The sequence below is a fragment of the Colletotrichum paranaense genome (assembly GCF_030867605.1).
Source record: "Colletotrichum paranaense strain IMI 384185 chromosome Unknown Scaffold_1.1, whole genome shotgun sequence".
In the NCBI taxonomy this organism is placed as follows: domain Eukaryota; kingdom Fungi; phylum Ascomycota; class Sordariomycetes; order Glomerellales; family Glomerellaceae; genus Colletotrichum; species Colletotrichum paranaense.
This window is the reverse complement of record NW_026848959.1, coordinates 2,245,871-2,265,429: the sequence shown is the minus strand read 5'-3', so window position 1 is coordinate 2,265,429 and position 19,559 is coordinate 2,245,871. Positions and strand designations below refer to the sequence as shown.

The following is a 19,559-nucleotide window of genomic DNA, read 5'->3' as shown; positions in this document are numbered from 1 at the left end:
AGGTCGCTATTGATGGTGTTGTCAGCCTGTTTCGTGAAGGCAAGGAAATAAAGTCCCACAAGGACGCTCGGCCAACCATTGGTCGCTGCAGCACGAACGCGCATAGTTATTGTCATCTGCCTCTTTCTGTTAGGCTAGCTTAGAAAGCCTTGAAGTTGGCCTCCCGCATTAGCTTGAGAAATGTGCATGAATGTCAGCCAATTAGAGCAAGCCTTGCGCGGAAGGGGGGCGGTTTAGGGTGCATCCAAGTTGAATCCAGTGCGACTGACTTGTCAGTTCATTGACTGGAAGCCATTTTTGAACCCGATCAATGGTATAGGTGTCCTTCTAAATGAAGTTAAACAAAGTATGCTTTTTATTAACTTCAAGACGGGTTTGCTGGTGGGTGAGGACGTCAAGTGGGAGCTACTCAAGCAGAGAGAACAGCATCATTCTGACCGGGCTGACTATGTCCTGAACGCGCAACGGGATCAGAACTTGAAATCTAATGTGAAAGAATGGATTACATAGGGGTATCGAGATTTCACGAAGTTTGGGAAAATATCTCAATGTGAATATTTATATTGCCTCATTACCAGCATCCAGAATATTCATAAAATGGCTTGGGAGAGCTGAAAATATTCAAGGCGAGTTTCAGGTAGCAACGTCATAGTCAACATATCAAATTTATGAACGCGCACTATAACAAAATATTTAAAGCAATACGAACGCATTGCCTGAATAATGAATCCGTAGCAAAAGCAAAGCCGCTTTAACCCATGAATTGATGTTGCTTTTGCCGATGGCGGTACAGGTTATCGGCCCTTGTGAATGTTTCGGTGCACTCAGGACAATCAAATTCATCCCTTCCAATGCCATGAGTGGCCTTGTGTCGGTCCAAACCCTTCTTATCCGCAAATCTTGCAGTGCAATTCTCGACTGTACAAGCGCATGGCTTGCTATGCTTCCTCATGTGGCGACTGAAGATCTAATGTCAGCGATACCGTACAGGCATGAAAGCAGTGAGGTGTATGAACCTACTTGAGCTCATACTTCTTCTCATAGCTTCTAGTACAGTTTGGGTCCCCGGTACAAACGAAAGGAAGTTGATGCGGTTGTTGTGGAGGATTAGACTCAAGAGGCAGAGCGGCGGCGGTATGCAGGGGGGTCCGGACCGCCTCCTGAGCGTACATTTCGGCGTCCATATCGTTCCAGACGTCTAGTCCCTGTGATGGTAGCTGGTGGGAACTGACCCCGTGCGAAGATCCACCCCGAAACGCCTAGAGCGCTTGAGATGCGGCTCCAGGAGACTGATAGTCAGATTGCGCGGCGTAATAATTGGTGCTGAACGAGCTCGTTTGCGTGTGAGGTAACAGTGAAGGGTCGATGAGATCGTCAGAAGTAGGGGCGTAGGCGTCGTTTACGTAACCACCAGTGGTGGGCGGCCAACCCCATGGCTCATTGGCCCTAGAATAGTCGTGGGTTACCCGAGAGGTTCCGTTGTGTTGAGACTCTCGAGGCATGACAGTATTTGAACTTGATTTTGGGTCTTCGGGGCAGTATTCAGTACTCAGATGATTCTGTAGGCTCTCTCTTTCGTATCTCTGTACGTGACCTAGAGCAAACTTGGTTAAACAACCGCGGCAGCAGTGTCTTGACTTCTCGAAGATTACATACCTCTGGGTGCCCCAAAGAAAGTCCAAAATAAGGTACCAAAACGATCAATCTTTGCCCGGCGGACAATATCGAACTCAAGCTGACGAGGTGTCATTAGCAAAGGCCTCCCGCAGTGTTTTCGCGGTTCCACAGCGATGAATACATGTATCCGCAACCAGAACCAAAGAGTTTGACACCCAATTCAGAGAAACGTTGTGAAAATGTGTCAGTCAGTACTCACAGAGTTCCTATCACAAATTTATCTTCCGATACTTACAAGTCTTCTCAGACAAGTTGAGATAATATAGCGATGGATAGCGTGCATGAACTACTATGCCAGGAAAAGACGACTGCGCTCAACTCATCGAATTCAACATGAAAGCGTGGATAATGCCATCTGTGGTGGATTTGACCAGAAATAGAGGCCCCTTTTAAAGTATTTGCATCTTTCAGAGATCGAATATCTATGTAATTTTGAACAGCTTGATTAGAGGAACTCGGCTTTTACACTTCTTTCTTTTTCTTCCAACTTCTCTAGACATGCTCGTTACCTGTTCCCTCCAGCAGCGAATCATTCATCACCCGACGTTCGACCCAAGCGGCACTACTTGCGCATGCTGCCAAGATTGGCTAGAGTGTTGCCTATACGTCCAAAGCACGTCGTCTTAGTGGAGAAAGAATTCGGTGAACCTGTCGTATGCGGATGGCTCGATGAGATGGGACTAACGTACTTGCAGCCGGTTGCAGGTCAGGATGCGGGAGGCCAACCATCCTCACGATCACGTTGACCAATTAGCATGAAGTGGAAGGCTCTACTGAGGCCTCAAAGTTGTTGGAACATTCAGGCGACCGGTTTGCTGCCTAACTAGATAAGTAACCCACAGAAGATATTCGGGGTGACATCAGGACGCCTTGCAATATGCCTCAAAGGATGTTACCAGCCTTGGGCATTAGCAGTCGCTCCTCCTGGCTCGAATGACACCATGGTTCAACAGCAAGACCCGACATGTGGTATGTGAACCTTAGGGCCAATCATTGCTCAGAAGCTCGATTGTTGGCCTCCGCGGCCTCCCACTTTTTATGCAATCAGCTGCACCCTAGTGACTTTTGATCAATGAGTGTGGCTGCAAAATGAACAGCTGGCTGTCAGCAAATCTGTGGGATATGTTGGTACGGCCAACAACCTAGGTTGCGAGTTGGCGACTAGCGCAAATGCGCGCGGGACTTTCTTTCCGACTGTTACTTTGTCAAGTTTTGCGCTTATTCGGCGATGTTTGTCCTCCTCGGGCCGCTGTGAGCGTCCTGAATGATGCTTTGGGCGCCATGTGTGATCTCTTGCGCACTTTGCTTAAACAATCAAGATCCCCTCGAATTTGAAAGAATTTTAGGCGTTGTTCATGTTCAAGTAGTGCGGACAGCGCATATAGCCAGCTCCTCACTTGACGTATTGCCAAGTACCTACACTCTTGGCAACGTACTATTCGGATTGATCAGGTTCCTTTTCTTAGTTTAATTCCAATGGCCAAAGGGAAATCCACGATGCGAAGTCCTGCTAGGGGATCGGGGCGAAGTGAGATATCGTCATCCCAATTCTTGCGAAAGCTTCGACTAACCTGATACCAAATTGACAGAAATGGTGACGGCCGACGGCCTGGATCACCCCATCAGTCTAGAGCTTTGCAAAAGGCTGAACAGATTCTACGAAGCCTTGATACTGCTTTCAAGTCTGATGCAGGCTTGTTCGCGCAATGGACAACAGCCGAACAAAGCTTCGAGCGATGTTTCTGAACCAGGAGATGATTATAGAATGACCCAGGAATGCCTCATGAATAAGCTGGCGCAGATATGTGACAATCGACGTGGAGGCGAAACTGTCACATCTGTGGCCATCATCCAGTTACCTGACTGTTTGGTCTATGCCTTTGCATCCAACCAGAGATCTCCTAAAGAGATCAAGGAAGCAGAGACATTTCTTCTGGATCTCTTCCAATACTTGAGTAACACAAGTGCAAGTTCATCAGTTCTTATGGAAGAGGCCACTTCGAAATCGGCCACCTACGTACTAGAAAAGATTTTGGCCTTCAATCATGAGCGAGTCCAGTGCTACCGCATTGGTCTGGTCCAAGGGCTCACACAGTGCATTAAAGATTGCGATAGGCGTGGATCTGTCCATGGTGAGTCTTTAACTTCAAAGATGACTTGCTGTTCTAATACCCCTTGGAGATATTACGGTCAAACAAGCATTGCTGAGGCTTCAAAGCGTGGCCGACAGATCAATGACCTCATCTAGAAACACCTCTCCTCCAGGTAATGATAAAAACTCTCCGTAATCGGAGTCTTGGTGAATCCTGCCCACCTAATCGACCATTTGCAGAGAAAACCTCGCAAGACGACGAGGCACTTGTCCGGGCAGCTGCAGATCTACGACAATCACTGATCTATCATTCCATCGTCGACAGAGGGAAACTGGGAAGGTTTGACGAATCACCACATTGGGCTGAACTACAACATTTCATCGGTCGCCTTGTCTCTTACCTGAGAGCGACTCAGACTATCTTCGTGGCGCGAAGGCGTCACCCAGAGCTTTTCGACATTGACAGCATCAAGATCAAGTTTATCCCCTCAAGCAGGCCACTGCCCAACCCGATGAACGCATTCCAGGCCGGCCTCGACCCTTTACAGCGACAAACAGTCCGCTCCGCGCACGATTTAATACCGCGAATGACGGGAGATGCGGAGATGATTGAGACTTACAGTCAATACGCGGACGAGCTCCAAGTGTGCAAGCTCGATGAGCTGATCGCGACTCAGTGCTGCAAATCCAACCCCAGAGGTTTCCGACCGATTGTGCACAGTGAGGTCCTTCTTCTAGATTGGCTTCGCAAACAGTTTGCAGAGGACATGCACTCCATCCCTTTCTACGAGGGCAACAAATATATCGGTTGCAGCAAGCCCACCTGTCGACTTTGCGAGTACTATTTCGCTGCTCACAGCAGCGGCGTCAGAGTTCGCTCACCTCACCGCAACGTATACCGAAACTGGGCTGTTCCCGATGCTTTGGTAGAGGGAGAAACCTCACGGTACAAAGACAAAATGATTGATGCGGTTTTGGTTAAGGTTCGCGAAGACGCTCTCACTGCACTCAGGGAGAAAGTATGTGTGAGGAAGAGATTCGACTCTAACACGTACTCGTCGATGCCGACATGTCAGTCGCTTACTGGCATCTCAGTCACCTTAGATGACCTGTCGTCCCGCATCGGAGGCTTGTCCATCTCGTCTCACATGCACTCCCGTGTTTACCCTTCTGTCGCGACAAGAATACATGTATCTAGCAACGTTGAAGACACTTGTAGTGTCGCTGCTCAGGGGACAAACGGTGGTAGCGATGATGAAAGTGGTGGTGAACTAGTATTCTCTGGTCGTAATAGGCGTTCCTAGAAGTCGTGTTATTGTGTCGCTGTCACAACAGTATTCTTTGGCCTTCCGAAGCTCTAGTGGTAATAACATCGGAGGTCTACGTATTCAACAGTCTTGACCAAGGTAGTCTGTCGTATGTTATCCTGTTTCCTTTCAAAATGCTTCAAGTTACATGAGATACCTGATTTATCTTCAAGCCAATACATGTATCTAAAGGACCTTATGAATGAATGCCGTTGAATACTTCAGGTTCCTGTTCACCCCCGCAGTGAACTAATATCAAATGCTGTTGGTTGGCATCGCCACCTTCCTGAAGAGGAAACTGCAAAACGTAAAATGTGTCCGGGATGAATTTGCGCCTTGAAAGCCTGTCTACCTTCGTTTGACGAAAACGTGCCGTTTCAATTTCTTTTCCAATTCTATACCCGATGAAGCATGAAGATTTTACTTGTCGCACAATTACGAATACATATCACATCACGCGTTGTTATGTCTCGCCCTTTCATCCCCGATGGCTTCGTCCACCGGGTGGAAATCCCACCAGTTCTGGCTGCGCCAAGCATCGTATTGCGAGACTATTGCTTACTAGCGCCCTGGCATGCTCACATAAGCTTGGAGGCTCACCGACTCCACATTGACAACATTTTGATGAAACTGACCATTAACGCACAAGATTGTGAGCGCGGATGGAGCTTTAAGAGGCAGTTAATACAACCTTGGACCGCCGGCCCGGGCTTCCAAAAAGAGAATGCACGTCACCGATGGGTGGGAGCCCGGGGTATAATGCGGTGCCGCGGGGTCTGGAAAACGCCATCAACTCGACGTATATCTCTCCATATTCAGCTCCCCCTGGCCCGGCCCGCGAGCGGGGGGAACATTGAACATTTGGCGACCGCCAAGTTTCGTTGTGAGAGGTCAACGTTTTCTAGCGGACCTGAGGAAAACGCATGAGTGACGCCACGGCCCGCATCTATGCTACTGCACAGTGGCATCCTCTGTGCCCGAGTCGCATGAAATTTCAGCTGAGTGTAGTTGGATCGAACCACACGCAACCTGGGCTTCTGCGGCCAAGAGCCTGGCGCAACTCAACACGAAAATTCGACATGTTGACTGTATTATGAATGGCATATAGAATGGAGGTGCTCCGCCGGTCGTCGCAACTTCTGGTCATCAGCTCATCTGGTGGACAGGGGGTTGCCAAGGACACCCAACTTTTACATTCGTTACCAAGAACTCGAGCCAGACGCTGAGAAATTCGCACAAGATGGTGCAATTAAAGGCTCACAGTGTCTTGGCTGGGGCCTACGGTGTAGTAGCTGTTGTTGCCGCTGCCTGTACATCTGATCTCCTCGTGGACGACTTCTCCAGCTCATTCACAACGAACAGAAATAATCTCGACTCATGGACTTCAGGTAAGATACCACAAATTCATCGGGAGCGTCCGATACTTCGGTTTGAATTGCCAATGGATCTCCACAAAACAGCTGTCCAAGAGTCTCAAATGACCAACACGATGTTCGATAGATGATGCAAGCATGACCAGCATTTCCGCGACTGGTGGTATTCTAAGCTTCACTCCGAAGGGCGGTGCGTACTACTACGAGACGTTCCCCTGCCAAGCATTACAGACCGACTTGTACACACACGTCCAGCTTGACATTAAAGCACCAGTGTCAGGCGCAGCCTTCACAACCGAGTTGAACTCCGCCTCAAGCTGCTCAACGACGACTAGTTCAAAAACGTCTTTCCGAGTCACAGGTCTGACCGGCGGCTGGCAGACGCTGCGCATTCCATTGAGTAGCTTTGCTGCCGGAAATCTCAATGCCGCCTTGTCGTTTGTCGTTGGGTCGTTTTCGTCTACCCAGGAATGGCAGCTTGACAAGATCTCGTTTGTCTGTGCTCAGGGGTCATCAGCAACTTCGACTTGTAAGTGATAACTAGTCGGGTTGGGATCCGTCCGGACATCATCCCGCCTATTGCTGACATAAATCTCACAGTCACTACGATTACTACGGTCACGCAGGCCCCTACAAGCTCGGTCCCATCTCCGACCCAGTCGAACAACCCATCATGCTCGGCGCTTCTAGTAGATGACTGGGCGTCACAATCACGCCTCGATTTCTTGCAGTACAACTCACTTCTGCTGCCGACAGGAGATGACGGAACAATGCAGTCTAAGGTCGTTAGCAACCATCATATAACATTGACTCCGAAGGACACTTCTTCGTATTTCTTCACTCAGGTCGGATGCTTGGATGCTTCGAAGTATGGTGGGATCTCACTTCGGATCAATGCTCCGGCTGGGACAACATTCAAGATCGAGTTGACTTCCAAGACGACGTGTGAGGGTGAAGTGACAGCGTATTCATCTCAGACAACTGCGCAACTGGGCTGGACCTTTGACGGAACCGAGAAGCTCTACAGCTTCCCCTGGTCAAAATTCAGCGGAGTCAACCTCAGCAAACTGCGATCCATCGTTCTCGAAGCGCCGACACGCCCCATCACACTAGGCCCGCTGGCACTTTACTGCGAAAGCACCCCGACTGGTTGGGTAGTGCCCACGGCCACCACCCCAACAGGGCCAACTCAAACTGTCCCGGCACCAGCTGCTACGGTCTCTGGCCTTGTGATTGACACCTTTGCCAACGCAAACACGAACTCGCTTGGGTTCTGGCACGGTGGCGATGAGTTGGATCTTACTTGGGGTTCAAACCGCGTCACAATCGTTGCCTCCGCTCCAGATTACGCCTTCACCAGCCTAATGAGCGGGGGATGTCGGGATTTGCGCAGTCAAAGTGGATCATACTTACATATCACCTACTCCGGTCATACCAAATTCTCCATCTCATTGCAACAGCACAACTCGCAGTGCAATGATGGTGTGGCACCATACCCTGAAACGAGAGACAGCCTGGAAGCAAGTCGGTACGCGACCACGAGCAGCGACATCTACATCCCCATCTCGCATTTCAACATCAACCTTCAGCGTGTCGCTAGTATTGCTGTTAGGGGCATTTACAGCACTGAGCCAGTGGTTCTAACGAAGATTGAGATCGTTCCCTCCATCCCTTCAGGGGTGAGCATCCCCCAAAAGCTGCCCTCAGGAACCCTTGTCTTTGCCTGCACGCGGCCTAACTCTTTCGCGTTTGGCATCGACGACGGAAACCCAAAATATGCCGCCAGACTAGCTCAAATCATCCGTGACGCAGGGATCAAAGTGACCTTCTTTGCCGTCGGCGCTGTGCTCGAAAACCCCTCGACTGGCATGGCCAGCCTCTACCAACAGCTCAAAAGCGAGGGCCACCAGATCGCACTGCACTCCTACACTCATCCGAGAATGGAAGGGCTGCCCGACACTGAGAGCATCGACTGGGAGTACAATGAAGATTACAGGGTGATGACGAACCTCTTTGGGGAGAGATCAAATTACTTCCGCCCGCCGTACGGCGTCGAAGGCGCGCGCATGCGTCAGCGCTGGGCGGCTGCGTCCGGATCAGACAAGGCCTACCTTATCAACTGGAGCGTCGATGTGCAGGACTGGTTGTGGGCCGAGACGAGCACGCCAGAGAAGCAAGTTGATTCATTCAACGCGGACGTTGCCAAGGGAGGGAACTTGGTGGTCATGCACTTCTCGTACAACACAACGGTCGAGTACTTCCCGGAGTTCATCAGGCAGGCCAAGGCTACTGGTAAGCAGATTATGAGAATTGATCAGTGTATGGAGGACCCGAACGCACCTCCGCTGTGATCGCGGAGGTGCCGGCGAGGGAGCGGAGACCAAGGGGGTTGAGTGAATATTGGATATTCTGACAACAGCCTTCTTATTTGTAAACTTCCTATCCATACATGTAGCATATGATTGGTAGGTGTTTAAAACTGGCAGTTGTGTGAATGCCTTTATTCCATAAGTCGAAGGAGCTGCCTATCTCGTGGAAAGTCGCCCTCGCTAGTGTACGGAAGGGTGCAGTCGAGGCCTTTGTCATGTGGCGGTGATGCCGGTGGAGCTGGTCGACTCAACGAGCCATGACCGCCACTATTCAAGCGACCCATGAACCTGTCGGCTTGTCCATCATCGCTAGTATGCAACTGAGAATGGATTTCTCCCATGTGCTAGGAATTGGATATCGCAAAATTATCTTGTGGCTGGATCGTTGGCCGAGTTTGCTACAAGTTCTACGGTGGGACTGGGAAACTTAAGGTCCGCACAAGAGCGAGGGAAAGGAGTGAGGATCCGCGCTCCAAGATGGACACGCCGATGAGATGACCTGGACAAGCAAAATCGAGGTTACGTGATTGTATCCTTGCAAACTCGGTATAACTTTCAATTGGTACATAAGGAAGGTTATAGATTATGGTTGCAACAGATAGTTGATAACCTCGCCCTTTGTCGAAAAAGACGTAACCGTGCAAGGTGGCAGTGCTCTTTTGAGCACATCCCCACAATCAAACGACGCTAATGCAGCCGGATGACATTTAAGCTTGGCTGTGATGCCCTGCCGTTCGGCAAGGATCTTGAGTTTAAATTTTGATGCAGCTTGATGACACTGACGGCATTCCGAACTTAGCCCGCCCCTGTCAATGTTCTATTGCGCTCAAAGAACAGTCGTACCCCTTAGGCTACTCGAAAGTCTTCGTCCCTCGTTCATCTGGCAAAGGGCATGTTTTCGGTGTATGAAGTCTATTGTCTGAATGATGAGACTCTGATGTGCCTTCTTCAGCGGTTAGTCTTCAGTTAACATCAAGGAAGACCAGTCCAGTGACCAAATCCAAAGAAGATTGTAGGAGGAATTTAATCAATATGGCGGTCCCGGCTTAGCGTATGCTCGCTGTTGGTGACTGACCCAGTCGTAAGTTGGCGACCAGGGGTAGCCTTGGTAGCATCTGGCGATGTCAGCCGAAAATGGGGCCTCTAGGTATATCGTAATTACTTTCTACTCGGACGCACACGGCATTACCAATCATGCTTAAGTGACTGAGACCTTAAGACTTGTGGTCTGGGGCTGACGCGTGGCACTTTGATGATATCGGCCCTTTCGGATGGTGAACTGCCTCATTCGAATATGGCATCAACGTCGATCCATGATGATGAATCGCAATAGAACCGTTTCTAGAACGCTGGGTATAAATCAGAGAGGGAGCGCCGTGAACGAAGCTTAGTTTCATCCAGATCATACCATCCTCATCATCAGGTTCTGTCACTGCCTTACGCGTCAACCCACCTTAGATAAACACCATGAAGATCTCTGGAAGTAGCACTGCTGCGCTGGCTCTCGCGGGCACGAAGGTAGCATCCGCTCAGAACCTGTCTTATGGAGCCGACAACTTCTACCGCAGCGACATCGTGACGGTGCAGCCTATCACCTTCCCAACCCAGAACCAGTTCACCGTCGCTGGGAACCTCTTCATCCGCAACAACGCCAGCCGTCCACTCTCTGCCCCAGCCATCGTCGTCGGCCACCCCATGGGCGCAACCAAAGAGCAGAGCGCCAACCTCTACGCCACAAAGCTCGCCGAGCAAGGTTTCGTCGCCATCTCCATTGATGTCTCTTTCTGGGGCGGCAGCGAAGGCGAGCCACGCAACGCCGTCTCTCCAGACCTCTACTCAGAGGCCTTCAGCGCAGCAGTCGATTACCTCGGCCTCCAAGACTTCGTTGACCGTGAACGTATCGGTGGTCTGGGCATCTGCGGTAGCGGCAGCTTCGTCATCAGCGCTGCCAAGATTGACCCCCGCCTCAAGGCCATCGCGACTTCTAGCATGTACGACATGGGCTCTGCCGCCCGCAACGGTTTACGCCACGCAGTGAGCCTCGAGCAGCGCAAGGAGATCATTGCTGCAGCTGCGGCGCAGCGCTGGGTTGAGGCGGCTGGAGGCGAAACTGAGTACACTGGCGGAACCCCCCACGTGCTGACCAACGCGTCGACGGCGGTTGATCGTGAGTTCTACGACTTTTATCGTACCCAGCGCGGCGAATTTACTCCAGAGGACACGACAGCGAACCTCACTACCCACCCTACTCTTTCCAGCAACACCAAGTTTATGAACTTTTACCCATTCAACGACATCGAGACGATTTCGCCGCGCCCGTTGTTGTTTGTCTCGGGCGACCAGGCTCACTCCCGCGAGTTCAGTGAGGATGCCTACGCACGTGCTGCTGAGCCGAAGGAGCTCGTTTGGGTTCCTGGTGCGGGACATGTTGATCTCTACGATCGTGTGGAGCTTATCCCCTTCGATAAGCTCACCCAGTTCTTCCAGAAGAACCTGGCTGCCAACGCAACGAGCTTGAGGGCGCAATAGAATACAAAGTTCGGAAGTACAGGTTGAAGTCGCTCGCGCCTATGAGTCATAGGTTCTAATGAGATGTTCGCTCGATGGAGTGGCAGAGTTGTAGAAAGGAAGGGGAAATCTTATGTCAGTGTGCCAGATGCTTGGTACGTAAGTCAACCTGAACTGCGGGATTTCTCTGCCATGGTATAGTAGGTTATATTACAAGTAGATTACTTCAATTTCATCAAACCTAGGCTTACATAAGTTCTTTCACATGGACCCAAGAAGCGCATCATTCTCTGTGTCGTTGCTTCGCGTGCTGCTCGTGAATTTCATTCCCCGACACAATCCCCACTTATCCCGGCCGTGAGCCGGCACTCATTACGCACATTCGGTGTTGCTGACCCGAAGCAAAAGTCCGGGCGTTATCGCGCATATCCCCAGTTCCTCAAGTCTTATTTACCAGGTATCTAGGCAGACAACCAAACCTGGCTGATAAAAGTCCAACCTGAAATTTGCGACAAAGGCATTGTCTAGGTAGGGGGCTTAATCCTCTGTCTAATTCCTCCTTTTACCCTCATTACTGCTTCACTTACCCAAGGTCCCTTAAGGTAAGGTACTCACTTCTCATCGACGCCTTTCTGCACTGGTATATACAGCCAATCTAATATGCTTGAGTATTCACTGTCATTCGAGCGGTATTTGGGCCTCGGTAAGGTTTCTGCACAATTGACCATCTGCGGACAAAAAGAGCAAAGAGTAAATAGCTTCGTTGCCAGCAAAGCCTGACAATTTTCTCATGCGAATTTGTACCCTTCATCCGAATTAACCTGAGCAGTTCATCACAATGACGAGGAAGGCCCACGCTGGAGGAGAACTTCCCCGCAGCGATTGATCGCCGATCTCCCGCACAATTGGGGACATCCATGCCCCCCTCATGCGGGGTAGCTGTCCTGATTGGGGAAGAAGCTGCCCCTGGCGACGAACGCCTTCGACGTCATCACCCGGTCATTGACGCCGGAGCTTTCATTCCAGCCCGGTCTGGTTCCTCCTTCTTCCTCCACTCTCCCAGGCCATTGGCACTTGCCATGTCACTTTTCAGCTCTTTGCAGATGGCAAGGGCGACAGGGGTATGGTTTGCGCGAGTCCGGCAGGCGGAAGGAGCTCCTTCGCCTTGGTCTTCAGCTGCACCTGCCGTCGTCATTTCGACTCCAATTGCGTTTGGAGCACGTGTGACGAGCTTCGCCCCTGCCCATTTGTCCTCCGTCGCCGGTCCGACGCTAGCCATAGGCGAGAGGGAGGAGGCAATTGAGAATTCTTTCTCGTCCCTTCAAAATCTGCTATTTGCTCTCTTCTTTCCAATTTTCCCATTGACCTACTACTTCCCGATACCATCTTCCAACCTTTACTCCTTCAATTCTCCCAACTTTGAAGTCGTTGATCCTTCCAACTGTACACAATTTGCCATAATAATACCATCCTTTCACCAGACCGCCAAGATGATGTCCGCAAGACCCCTCGTTCGCTCGACGCTCCCCAGAGCTACCCGGGCTGTCCGCGCACCCCGCCAGCAGCTCCGTTTCCAGTCGACGACCGCCTCATCCTCAACAGGCGGAACCAGCTCTCATTTCGGAGCCGGTTTCGCTGGTGGCCTTGCTGGTGCTGGTATCTTCTACGCCCTCTACTCCTTCACCCCCGCTGGTCGCGCTGCCTCCAAGGTTAACAAGGCCGCCAAGGAGGCCGAGAAAAAGTACACAGCCGCCGCCCAGAAGCTGCAAGAAAACACACCCTCTACCGATGAAGCTATCGACTACATCAAGCAGTTCGCTTACTCCTACGTTGGCTGGATCCCTGGTGGCCGCTCCTACGTCGACTCTGCTTTCAATGACTTCGAGACTGTCCGCAAGAACCACAAGGAAGAGGCCGACAAGATTGTTGATGACGCCTACAAGCAGTTCCAGGAGGTTGCCAAGGCTGGCCTGAGCCTGGAGGCCGTCCACAAGGCATACGAGGTCCTCGCAGACATCACCCAGAAGCTCGCAAGCCTTGGAGGTGATGCCATTGGGGACATCGTCGACAACCATCCTCAACTAAAGGAGAAACTTGGAGGAAACATTGACCAGCTCAAGGACTTAGGAGACAAGTACGGCCCCGAGGCCAAGAAGCAGGTCGATGAGACATGGAAGCAGGTCAAGGACGTCTTGGCTGGCGGGTTCACTGCCAGCAACTTCGACAAGGTACGGAAGCTCATCGAGGAGAAGATTCAGCAGGTTCAGAAGCTCGGCGATGAGGCTTGGAAGAAGGCGCTCGAGGAGGCCAAGCCCTACCTTGACAAGAACCCCAAGGTCAAGGAGCTGATTGAGAAGAATGCCGACGCGCTCAAGAAGGGCAACGCCAAGGAGCTCTTCGAGAAGGCGAAGAAGGCTACCGAATCCGGAGACCTTGGAGGCCTGGAGAGCTATGTCACCGATGCTGTCGACAAGGCCAAGTCAAAGGGCTCTCAAATCGGTGAGAGCTTTGGTCTCGACCAATACTTTAAGATGATCCCCGACGGAGACAAGATTATTCCCAAGCTGAAGCAGCTCCGCGAGGTCGCAGACAAGCACAAGGAGGAGGGAGAGAAGCTCTTCAAGGAGACTATTGAGGAGGTAAAGAAAGTCCTTGAGGCTAAGTCGAAGAAGGCGGAGGAGATTGCCGAAAAGGCCAAGAAGGACGCCAAATAAGGGACTCGTCTCCGGATCCATACAATTGATACCCCCATCAAGACGTCTCGGTGGACTACGACTTGTACCATAATACTTGAAGAGCATTTCCTGTGTAGCAAAAGGTCAATGGCTGGGATCACCGCCATTTAATCGCCCATGGTTCTGTGAAGTGTGAATCTGTATTGAGACATTATCTGCTTAAGTATTAAATGTGCTTCGCACCCGTTCTCCTCCGAATTCAAATATCCTGTGGCTTGTACAACACCCGCTCTTTCAGCAATCGAGGTGTATCCGGGTCATGGCTTGGAAGAACAACCACATCACTCTGTTTCGCAAAGGCCTTGATCTTTCGCAAGCTGTCCAACGCCGACATGGGGTCGTCATTAATACCATCCGGCTCTTCCTTATCAAGCAAATCGATACCATAGCTCGCGTCCCCAAGCAAGCAGTACGTCGATGTTGTCCCGTCCTCGTTATCGCCATACACGACTAGCGAAATGTGGCCGGGGACGTGACCGGGTGTATGCACCGCCACAACCTTCCCATCAGCCGTGATCCGGCCAGACGTCTCCCACGGCCCCACGGCCCCGGCCGAGAAATCCACAAGAGTAGGCTGGAATCCTTCCGGCCAGTGCTGTGGCACGCACCCCGCAAGCGTCGCGGTCATTGGGCTATTCCCAAAAGCGGCCCAGTGCTCCTTGCTCACGAACACAGGAACGTCCGGCGCAGCAATTTTCAGAGCCTTCAATCCGCCAGCGTGGTCGCCGTGGAGGTGACTCAGCACGATGGCCTGCAGATCGCTAGGCTCCACACCGAGACGTTGCAATTGCTGCACGATTCCCTCTTCAGGCTTGATGTCCACGCTGCTGAACATCTTTGTCGGGGATAGGTAGGGGAGGTAGCCCGGGTCATTGAAGCAGGGAGACTCGCCCGTGTCGAAGAGGATTGGTCCGCCTGGGTGGGCGATGAGGAAGACGCCGATGGGGAGGGGTTCCGTCCATTGGCGGTTTGCGATGCAGCGGAAGCGGCGCAGGGTGACGAATTGGTCGAGGTAGGATTTCACCGGTTGGCTTTTCATGGGGAGTTTGATGCGGACTGAGCCGGTTGAGAGGAAGGTCAGGCTGACCCTCTTCTGTGCGTCTGTACCCATGTTGGAGGTTGTGTTGGAGGTGATTGATAGGTCTGATGCACAACAGATTGTCAGAGGTAACGATTGAGCCGTGGACCGTCTGGACTTTATTGGAGAGGTTTCCCTTGATGTTCGACTTTGAGATTTGAAGCTTTCGATTCGTAAGCTGAACGGCCTACGCCTTTGTGTGCCGAGATCCCACATGTACCGAATGCCGGTTGGCGCCCCATTCAATCCCGGCTCTAAGCCAAAATGGATCAGCTAGCGACACAAGGTTGCCGCGAGCAATTTCTAGACCATGGGATTTGTATTGAAGATCATTTGAACTGTACAAGGGACTCCTCATTCAAGTAATACCGTCTTTACTGATGGTGGTTGCAACACTTGAAACGTAGAAGCTAAGGTAGAGAGAAGAAGGAAACCCAACTGATGTGCAAGCATCGTCAAGATCTCACTCATATTACCTTACATCTCATCACCATCAGGATCATTCAGATACCAAGTTGAATCAGACCCATCAAGCTCCTTCGTCGATATCCCATTCCCTAGATACGCGAACCGATTCCGTTTCTTCTCATACACATAATCCCAATCCTCGCCTCTGAAGTTCTCCAACATGTGGAAAAAGTGGATTCTACTCCCGGGATGCAGCGCCGTGACGGGTCCGTCCACAGCACCGCCTTTGAACCAGGACCTGCAGGACCCTGCCCATGCTGTTCGCGGCATGAAGGCTTGGGTATGTTCGTGAAGCTCATTGACTGCGTCGAGGCTGGGGCTGATGGATTTGATGCCCTCAGTTTGGCATTTCTTGATGATGCCGGCGATGTATTTTGCGAGCAGCTCGGTTATCGTGAAGACACTGCCATGGCCGATTGGGGCATTTGGACCGAGGAAGACTGGGTTATCTGTCAGCAGAGTGAGGGGTATATGATGATACTACCATATATGAACTTACCAAAGTAATTAGGCATTTCGGGAACCGCGCAAGACATGTAGGCTTTCGGGATATCCTTGGCCCAGATATCCTGGAGATTTGTAGACCGCCGTCCAATAATGGGAAACCGCGGGCGAAACGAGACATCGAATCCGGTGGCACACACGATGGCATCAACCGCAATGTGGTCCCCGGATTCTGTAACCAGGCCATCCGAGACTACGCGAGCGATTCCTCCCGAGATGACTCTCGCATTGGGTTTCGTCAACGATTCTAGGTACCCCACACCTGGTGTCATCCGACGACAACTAATAGGAAACTTGGGGATCAGGATATCGATCAGTCTTTGGTCGTCGTTGAGTGCTGAGTGCATGTATTGAGTGACACCTTCTGTTGCTTGTCGGTGAGTCTCCGAGTCTTTTAATACCTGGACCCTCATAGTTAGTGGAAAGTTCAGAAAAGGGAAGATTGGGTCACCAACGAGGAAGAAATTATTGTTAACTTGCTCCTCTATGGCCTTGACGAACGACTTGTAGAGTGCAGGATCCGACTTGAACTTGTCAATCTGAGCTGGCGTGAAGTTCTCGTCATCGTCCAACTCGATCTGCTCCATCGTTTGCTTTGCTTTGCCCAGTAGCAATGTCTGAACCCGAGGCGGCATAATCCAAGTTGGTCCCCGAATAAAATGAATCATTTCCTTTGCGTCTTTCCCTATTGGGTCAGTCTTTTCATGGCATGCAACTGAAACTTTCCAGAACTCACCTCTTTGTACAGCTGGAACGATCTGAACACCAGATGAGCCATTGCCTATGATGGCGACTCTTTTTTCTTTCCAGTCAAACTTATCATCCCAGTCGGCGCTGTGAAGGAGGGAGCCGGAAAAGTCGTGCAAGCCGGGAATATCTGGCCACTTCCAGTTGCTGTACCAAGGTCAGCGTTAGCAGCAACAACACTCGAATTAAAATCGTAGTGAGTTGACAAAAGGCTTTTGCGTACTTGAGAATACCACTCGCGTTCAGCAGAAACTCGCAATAATCCTCAAACTCCACACTGTCCTCCAAATTCTTTACCCTGACGGTCCATCGCCCAGCATCTTCATCCCAGAATGCTCCCGTCACGAGATGATTAGTCTTGATCTGGCGCCGTAGATCTTCACCGTCACACAAGCGGCACAAGTACGCCTGAATCTCTTCCGCCGGAGACAGAAAGCTGCTCCACTCCTTATTTGGCTTCCAGGAGAATTGGTAGTTGTGCGAGGGTATATCGCATTTGCATCCCGGATAGCGGTTTTCGTACCAAGTACCTCCGACTTCGGGGTTCTTCTCATAGACAATGTGTTCGAAGTTTGTGAGTTTCTGACGAAAGGTGCGGATCATGTTGAGGCCGCTTGCGCCGCTGCCGATTGTGATGATGCGGACCCTTTTTCCTGTTCCTAGGGGTTGTTCGACGACTATGTAAGGCTCAGCAGGCTTGGGATCTGGTGTTCGTGGGTTCCCAGGTCCGAGATGCTTGCTGATCTGAGTTATGCGCGAGGAAGCCATGTTGATTCTCGGTCAGATGGACACTGGGATAGGGCGTTGGTTCAATTAGAGCGCTTTGCCAATCGGGGAACCTGTAAGCAGCTTTCACGCACTAGGCTTCCAAGCAAATGAGAGTGGACTCAAAACTCTTTTATACGAGTATGCATGTCGCCTGAATGTGCTGGTATGATCACAGCAACAGGCCGTACTGCTTTGATTGCCAGCACGATGATGCCTCGGATTCGGCGTCGAATGCTCACCGTAGGCATAATCAACCCCAATCAACTTAGATGTCAATGGATCGCATCGCTTATTACCCAACATGAGTTGCCGAGCAATAGTGGGCCTTCATCTTCACGTCTAGGAGAGAAGCGCCGGCACTCTCGGTACTCGGCACATGGCATTCGGCACTCGATGCCCCGCAAAATCAGGGTCAACGCTCTACAAGATTCGGCAAATACAGAGTCTTGGAAAAAGTAAATCCAAAGACCACGAAAGTCTTACACTCCGCCATACCTGAAGGCCCATGTAATCTCTTGCGGATGAAGCCGCTGTCACTACATCCGACCATAAGCATGCTTGTCCTAGCGTAATCCCCGCATCTACTGTCTGTTTCCTCCCGTCTCGACGGCAGCGCAGATACTTGCGCTCTAACACCTATTCATCAAGTCGGGCGGTGTATGATCCACGGGAACACCCATGCTGGTCAGAGTCTGAATCTCTACGTGATGTCCTCGCACGAGATATACGGATTTCGGCCATGAATAATCCGAGATCCAAGACCTATCAGGAGTCAATCGCGTCATGTGTTTGGCAACACCTTGTTCCAGGAATTAATAGATGACTTCCTCTCCTCGTGCCTCCTAGGCTGCATGAAGGCCAACTGTGATACGTCAGACTTTTGTTCCTCAAAAAGAAACTTCACCATCTTCAAGTCGACCTTAGTCCCGAGAATAGCAGCAGGTACGGCACACCCTTATTCCCCAAACGCCAAGCATGCATTAAGGCCAGCACCATGATCAACAAGAATCAATTCTCAAAGGACCCCGCTTCATCGCCTGATCCCAAGTAGAGTGCTTTGATGCATCTCTACAGTCTTTCTGTCCGAAATAGACCTTTATTGGGTCTATTAATCATATGGTAAGGTAGGTCACATCCTGTTGTTCGGTGAGCAACCCAGGTCTGAGGAGCATTTTCTTCATTTGAGCTCGCGCCTAATTTGAAGCCATGTAAGACCAGATTTTTTTCCCCACCTTTGGAGAGGGGTGGAACGATGATAGCTGCATTGGTTGATTGACTACATGGGCAACAGCACACCGGAAATCAGCATGAGTATTCCTTTCTAGAGCCTTGGATTCGATGAGTCTCTGTCAAGTGTCCCTGCCATCGGATGGAAACTTGCATAATCTGCTCACGTTTGTTGTATGTTCATGTACAATTAGGACATCTTTGCTCTTTCTTCCTTTGTGGTACCCCTGACTTTGGCAAAGATATCGCTTGCAACAGCCAAAGCTTCTCTGCCGGCCGGAACGCCGCAGTAAATCATCGCATGCCGGCAAGTCTCTACGATCTTCTCCTCAGAAATACCAAGGTTGAGTGCTGCCGCGATATGTATGCGTAATTCTGGGGTCCTGTTGAGCGCTATCATCATGCCAATGTTGACCAGAGACCTCTCCTTGAACTCGAGTCCGGGACGAGCATAACTAGAGAAACACACTTCCGCAATGTATTCGGCACTGACTTTACTTGGAAGATCGTCGCGCTGTCACTCTTCTCTCAGCTTTATCCCTTGCACGGTATTGTAGTCTAATGGTTTACCTACTGCTTGCTCTTGAATGGCGCTAAGAAGTTTGGCCCCCAAGAAGGCTTGAGCCATTTGGGCACCCTGTACCAGCCTTTCGCTAGGTTCCGACATGATCTTGTTGCAGTTTTGAATCTGTGATGGTTTTCTTGA

General features: G+C 50.9%; 7 protein-coding genes across 7 annotated transcripts; 4 read left to right on the top strand and 3 right to left on the bottom strand.

Annotated features, from left to right (window-relative positions):
- Positions 1–751: 751 nt before the first annotated feature.
- CPAR01_00821 (uncharacterized protein) lies at positions 752–1,184 on the bottom strand (the record flags this gene model as incomplete). Its single annotated transcript, XM_060485111.1, has 2 exons — positions 752–959; positions 1,021–1,184. The coding sequence occupies 2 exons, from the start codon at positions 1,182–1,184 to the stop codon at positions 752–754; spliced, it is 372 nt and encodes a 123-aa protein (XP_060355968.1).
- A 2,084-nt stretch (positions 1,185–3,268) lies between these two features.
- Positions 3,269–5,073, top strand: CPAR01_00820 (uncharacterized protein; the record flags this gene model as incomplete). The annotated part of the gene is made up of 2 exons (XM_060485110.1): positions 3,269–3,809; positions 4,010–5,073. 2 exons carry the CDS (start codon positions 3,269–3,271, stop codon positions 5,071–5,073), a joined length of 1,605 nt encoding a protein of 534 aa, XP_060355967.1.
- Positions 5,074–6,184: 1,111 nt separating this feature from the next.
- On the top strand, positions 6,185–8,800 carry CPAR01_00819 (polysaccharide deacetylase; the record flags this gene model as incomplete). Its single annotated transcript, XM_060485109.1, has 3 exons — positions 6,185–6,464; positions 6,577–6,978; positions 7,050–8,800. Coding segments are annotated over 3 exons (2,433 nt in total), but the record flags the coding sequence as incomplete, so codon positions are not given.
- Positions 8,801–10,285: 1,485 nt separating this feature from the next.
- Positions 10,286–11,347, top strand: CPAR01_00818 (uncharacterized protein; the record flags this gene model as incomplete). Its single annotated transcript, XM_060485108.1, has 1 exon — positions 10,286–11,347. The coding sequence occupies one exon, from the start codon at positions 10,286–10,288 to the stop codon at positions 11,345–11,347; it is 1,062 nt and encodes a 353-aa protein (XP_060355965.1).
- A 1,469-nt stretch (positions 11,348–12,816) lies between these two features.
- Positions 12,817–14,040, top strand: CPAR01_00817 (uncharacterized protein; the record flags this gene model as incomplete). The annotated part of the gene is made up of 1 exon (XM_060485107.1): positions 12,817–14,040. One exon carries the CDS (start codon positions 12,817–12,819, stop codon positions 14,038–14,040), a length of 1,224 nt encoding a protein of 407 aa, XP_060355964.1.
- Positions 14,041–14,260: 220 nt separating this feature from the next.
- On the bottom strand, positions 14,261–17,626 carry CPAR01_00816 (monooxygenase; the record flags this gene model as incomplete). The annotated part of the gene is made up of 5 exons (XM_060485106.1): positions 14,261–15,251; positions 15,621–16,047; positions 16,107–16,796; positions 16,848–17,005; positions 17,082–17,626. The coding sequence occupies 5 exons, from the start codon at positions 17,624–17,626 to the stop codon at positions 14,261–14,263; spliced, it is 2,811 nt and encodes a 936-aa protein (XP_060355963.1).
- Positions 17,627–19,043: 1,417 nt separating this feature from the next.
- Positions 19,044–19,520, bottom strand: CPAR01_00815 (4-carboxymuconolactone decarboxylase; the record flags this gene model as incomplete). The annotated part of the gene is made up of 2 exons (XM_060485105.1): positions 19,044–19,367; positions 19,428–19,520. The coding sequence occupies 2 exons, from the start codon at positions 19,518–19,520 to the stop codon at positions 19,044–19,046; spliced, it is 417 nt and encodes a 138-aa protein (XP_060355962.1).
- Positions 19,521–19,559: the final 39 nt, after the last annotated feature.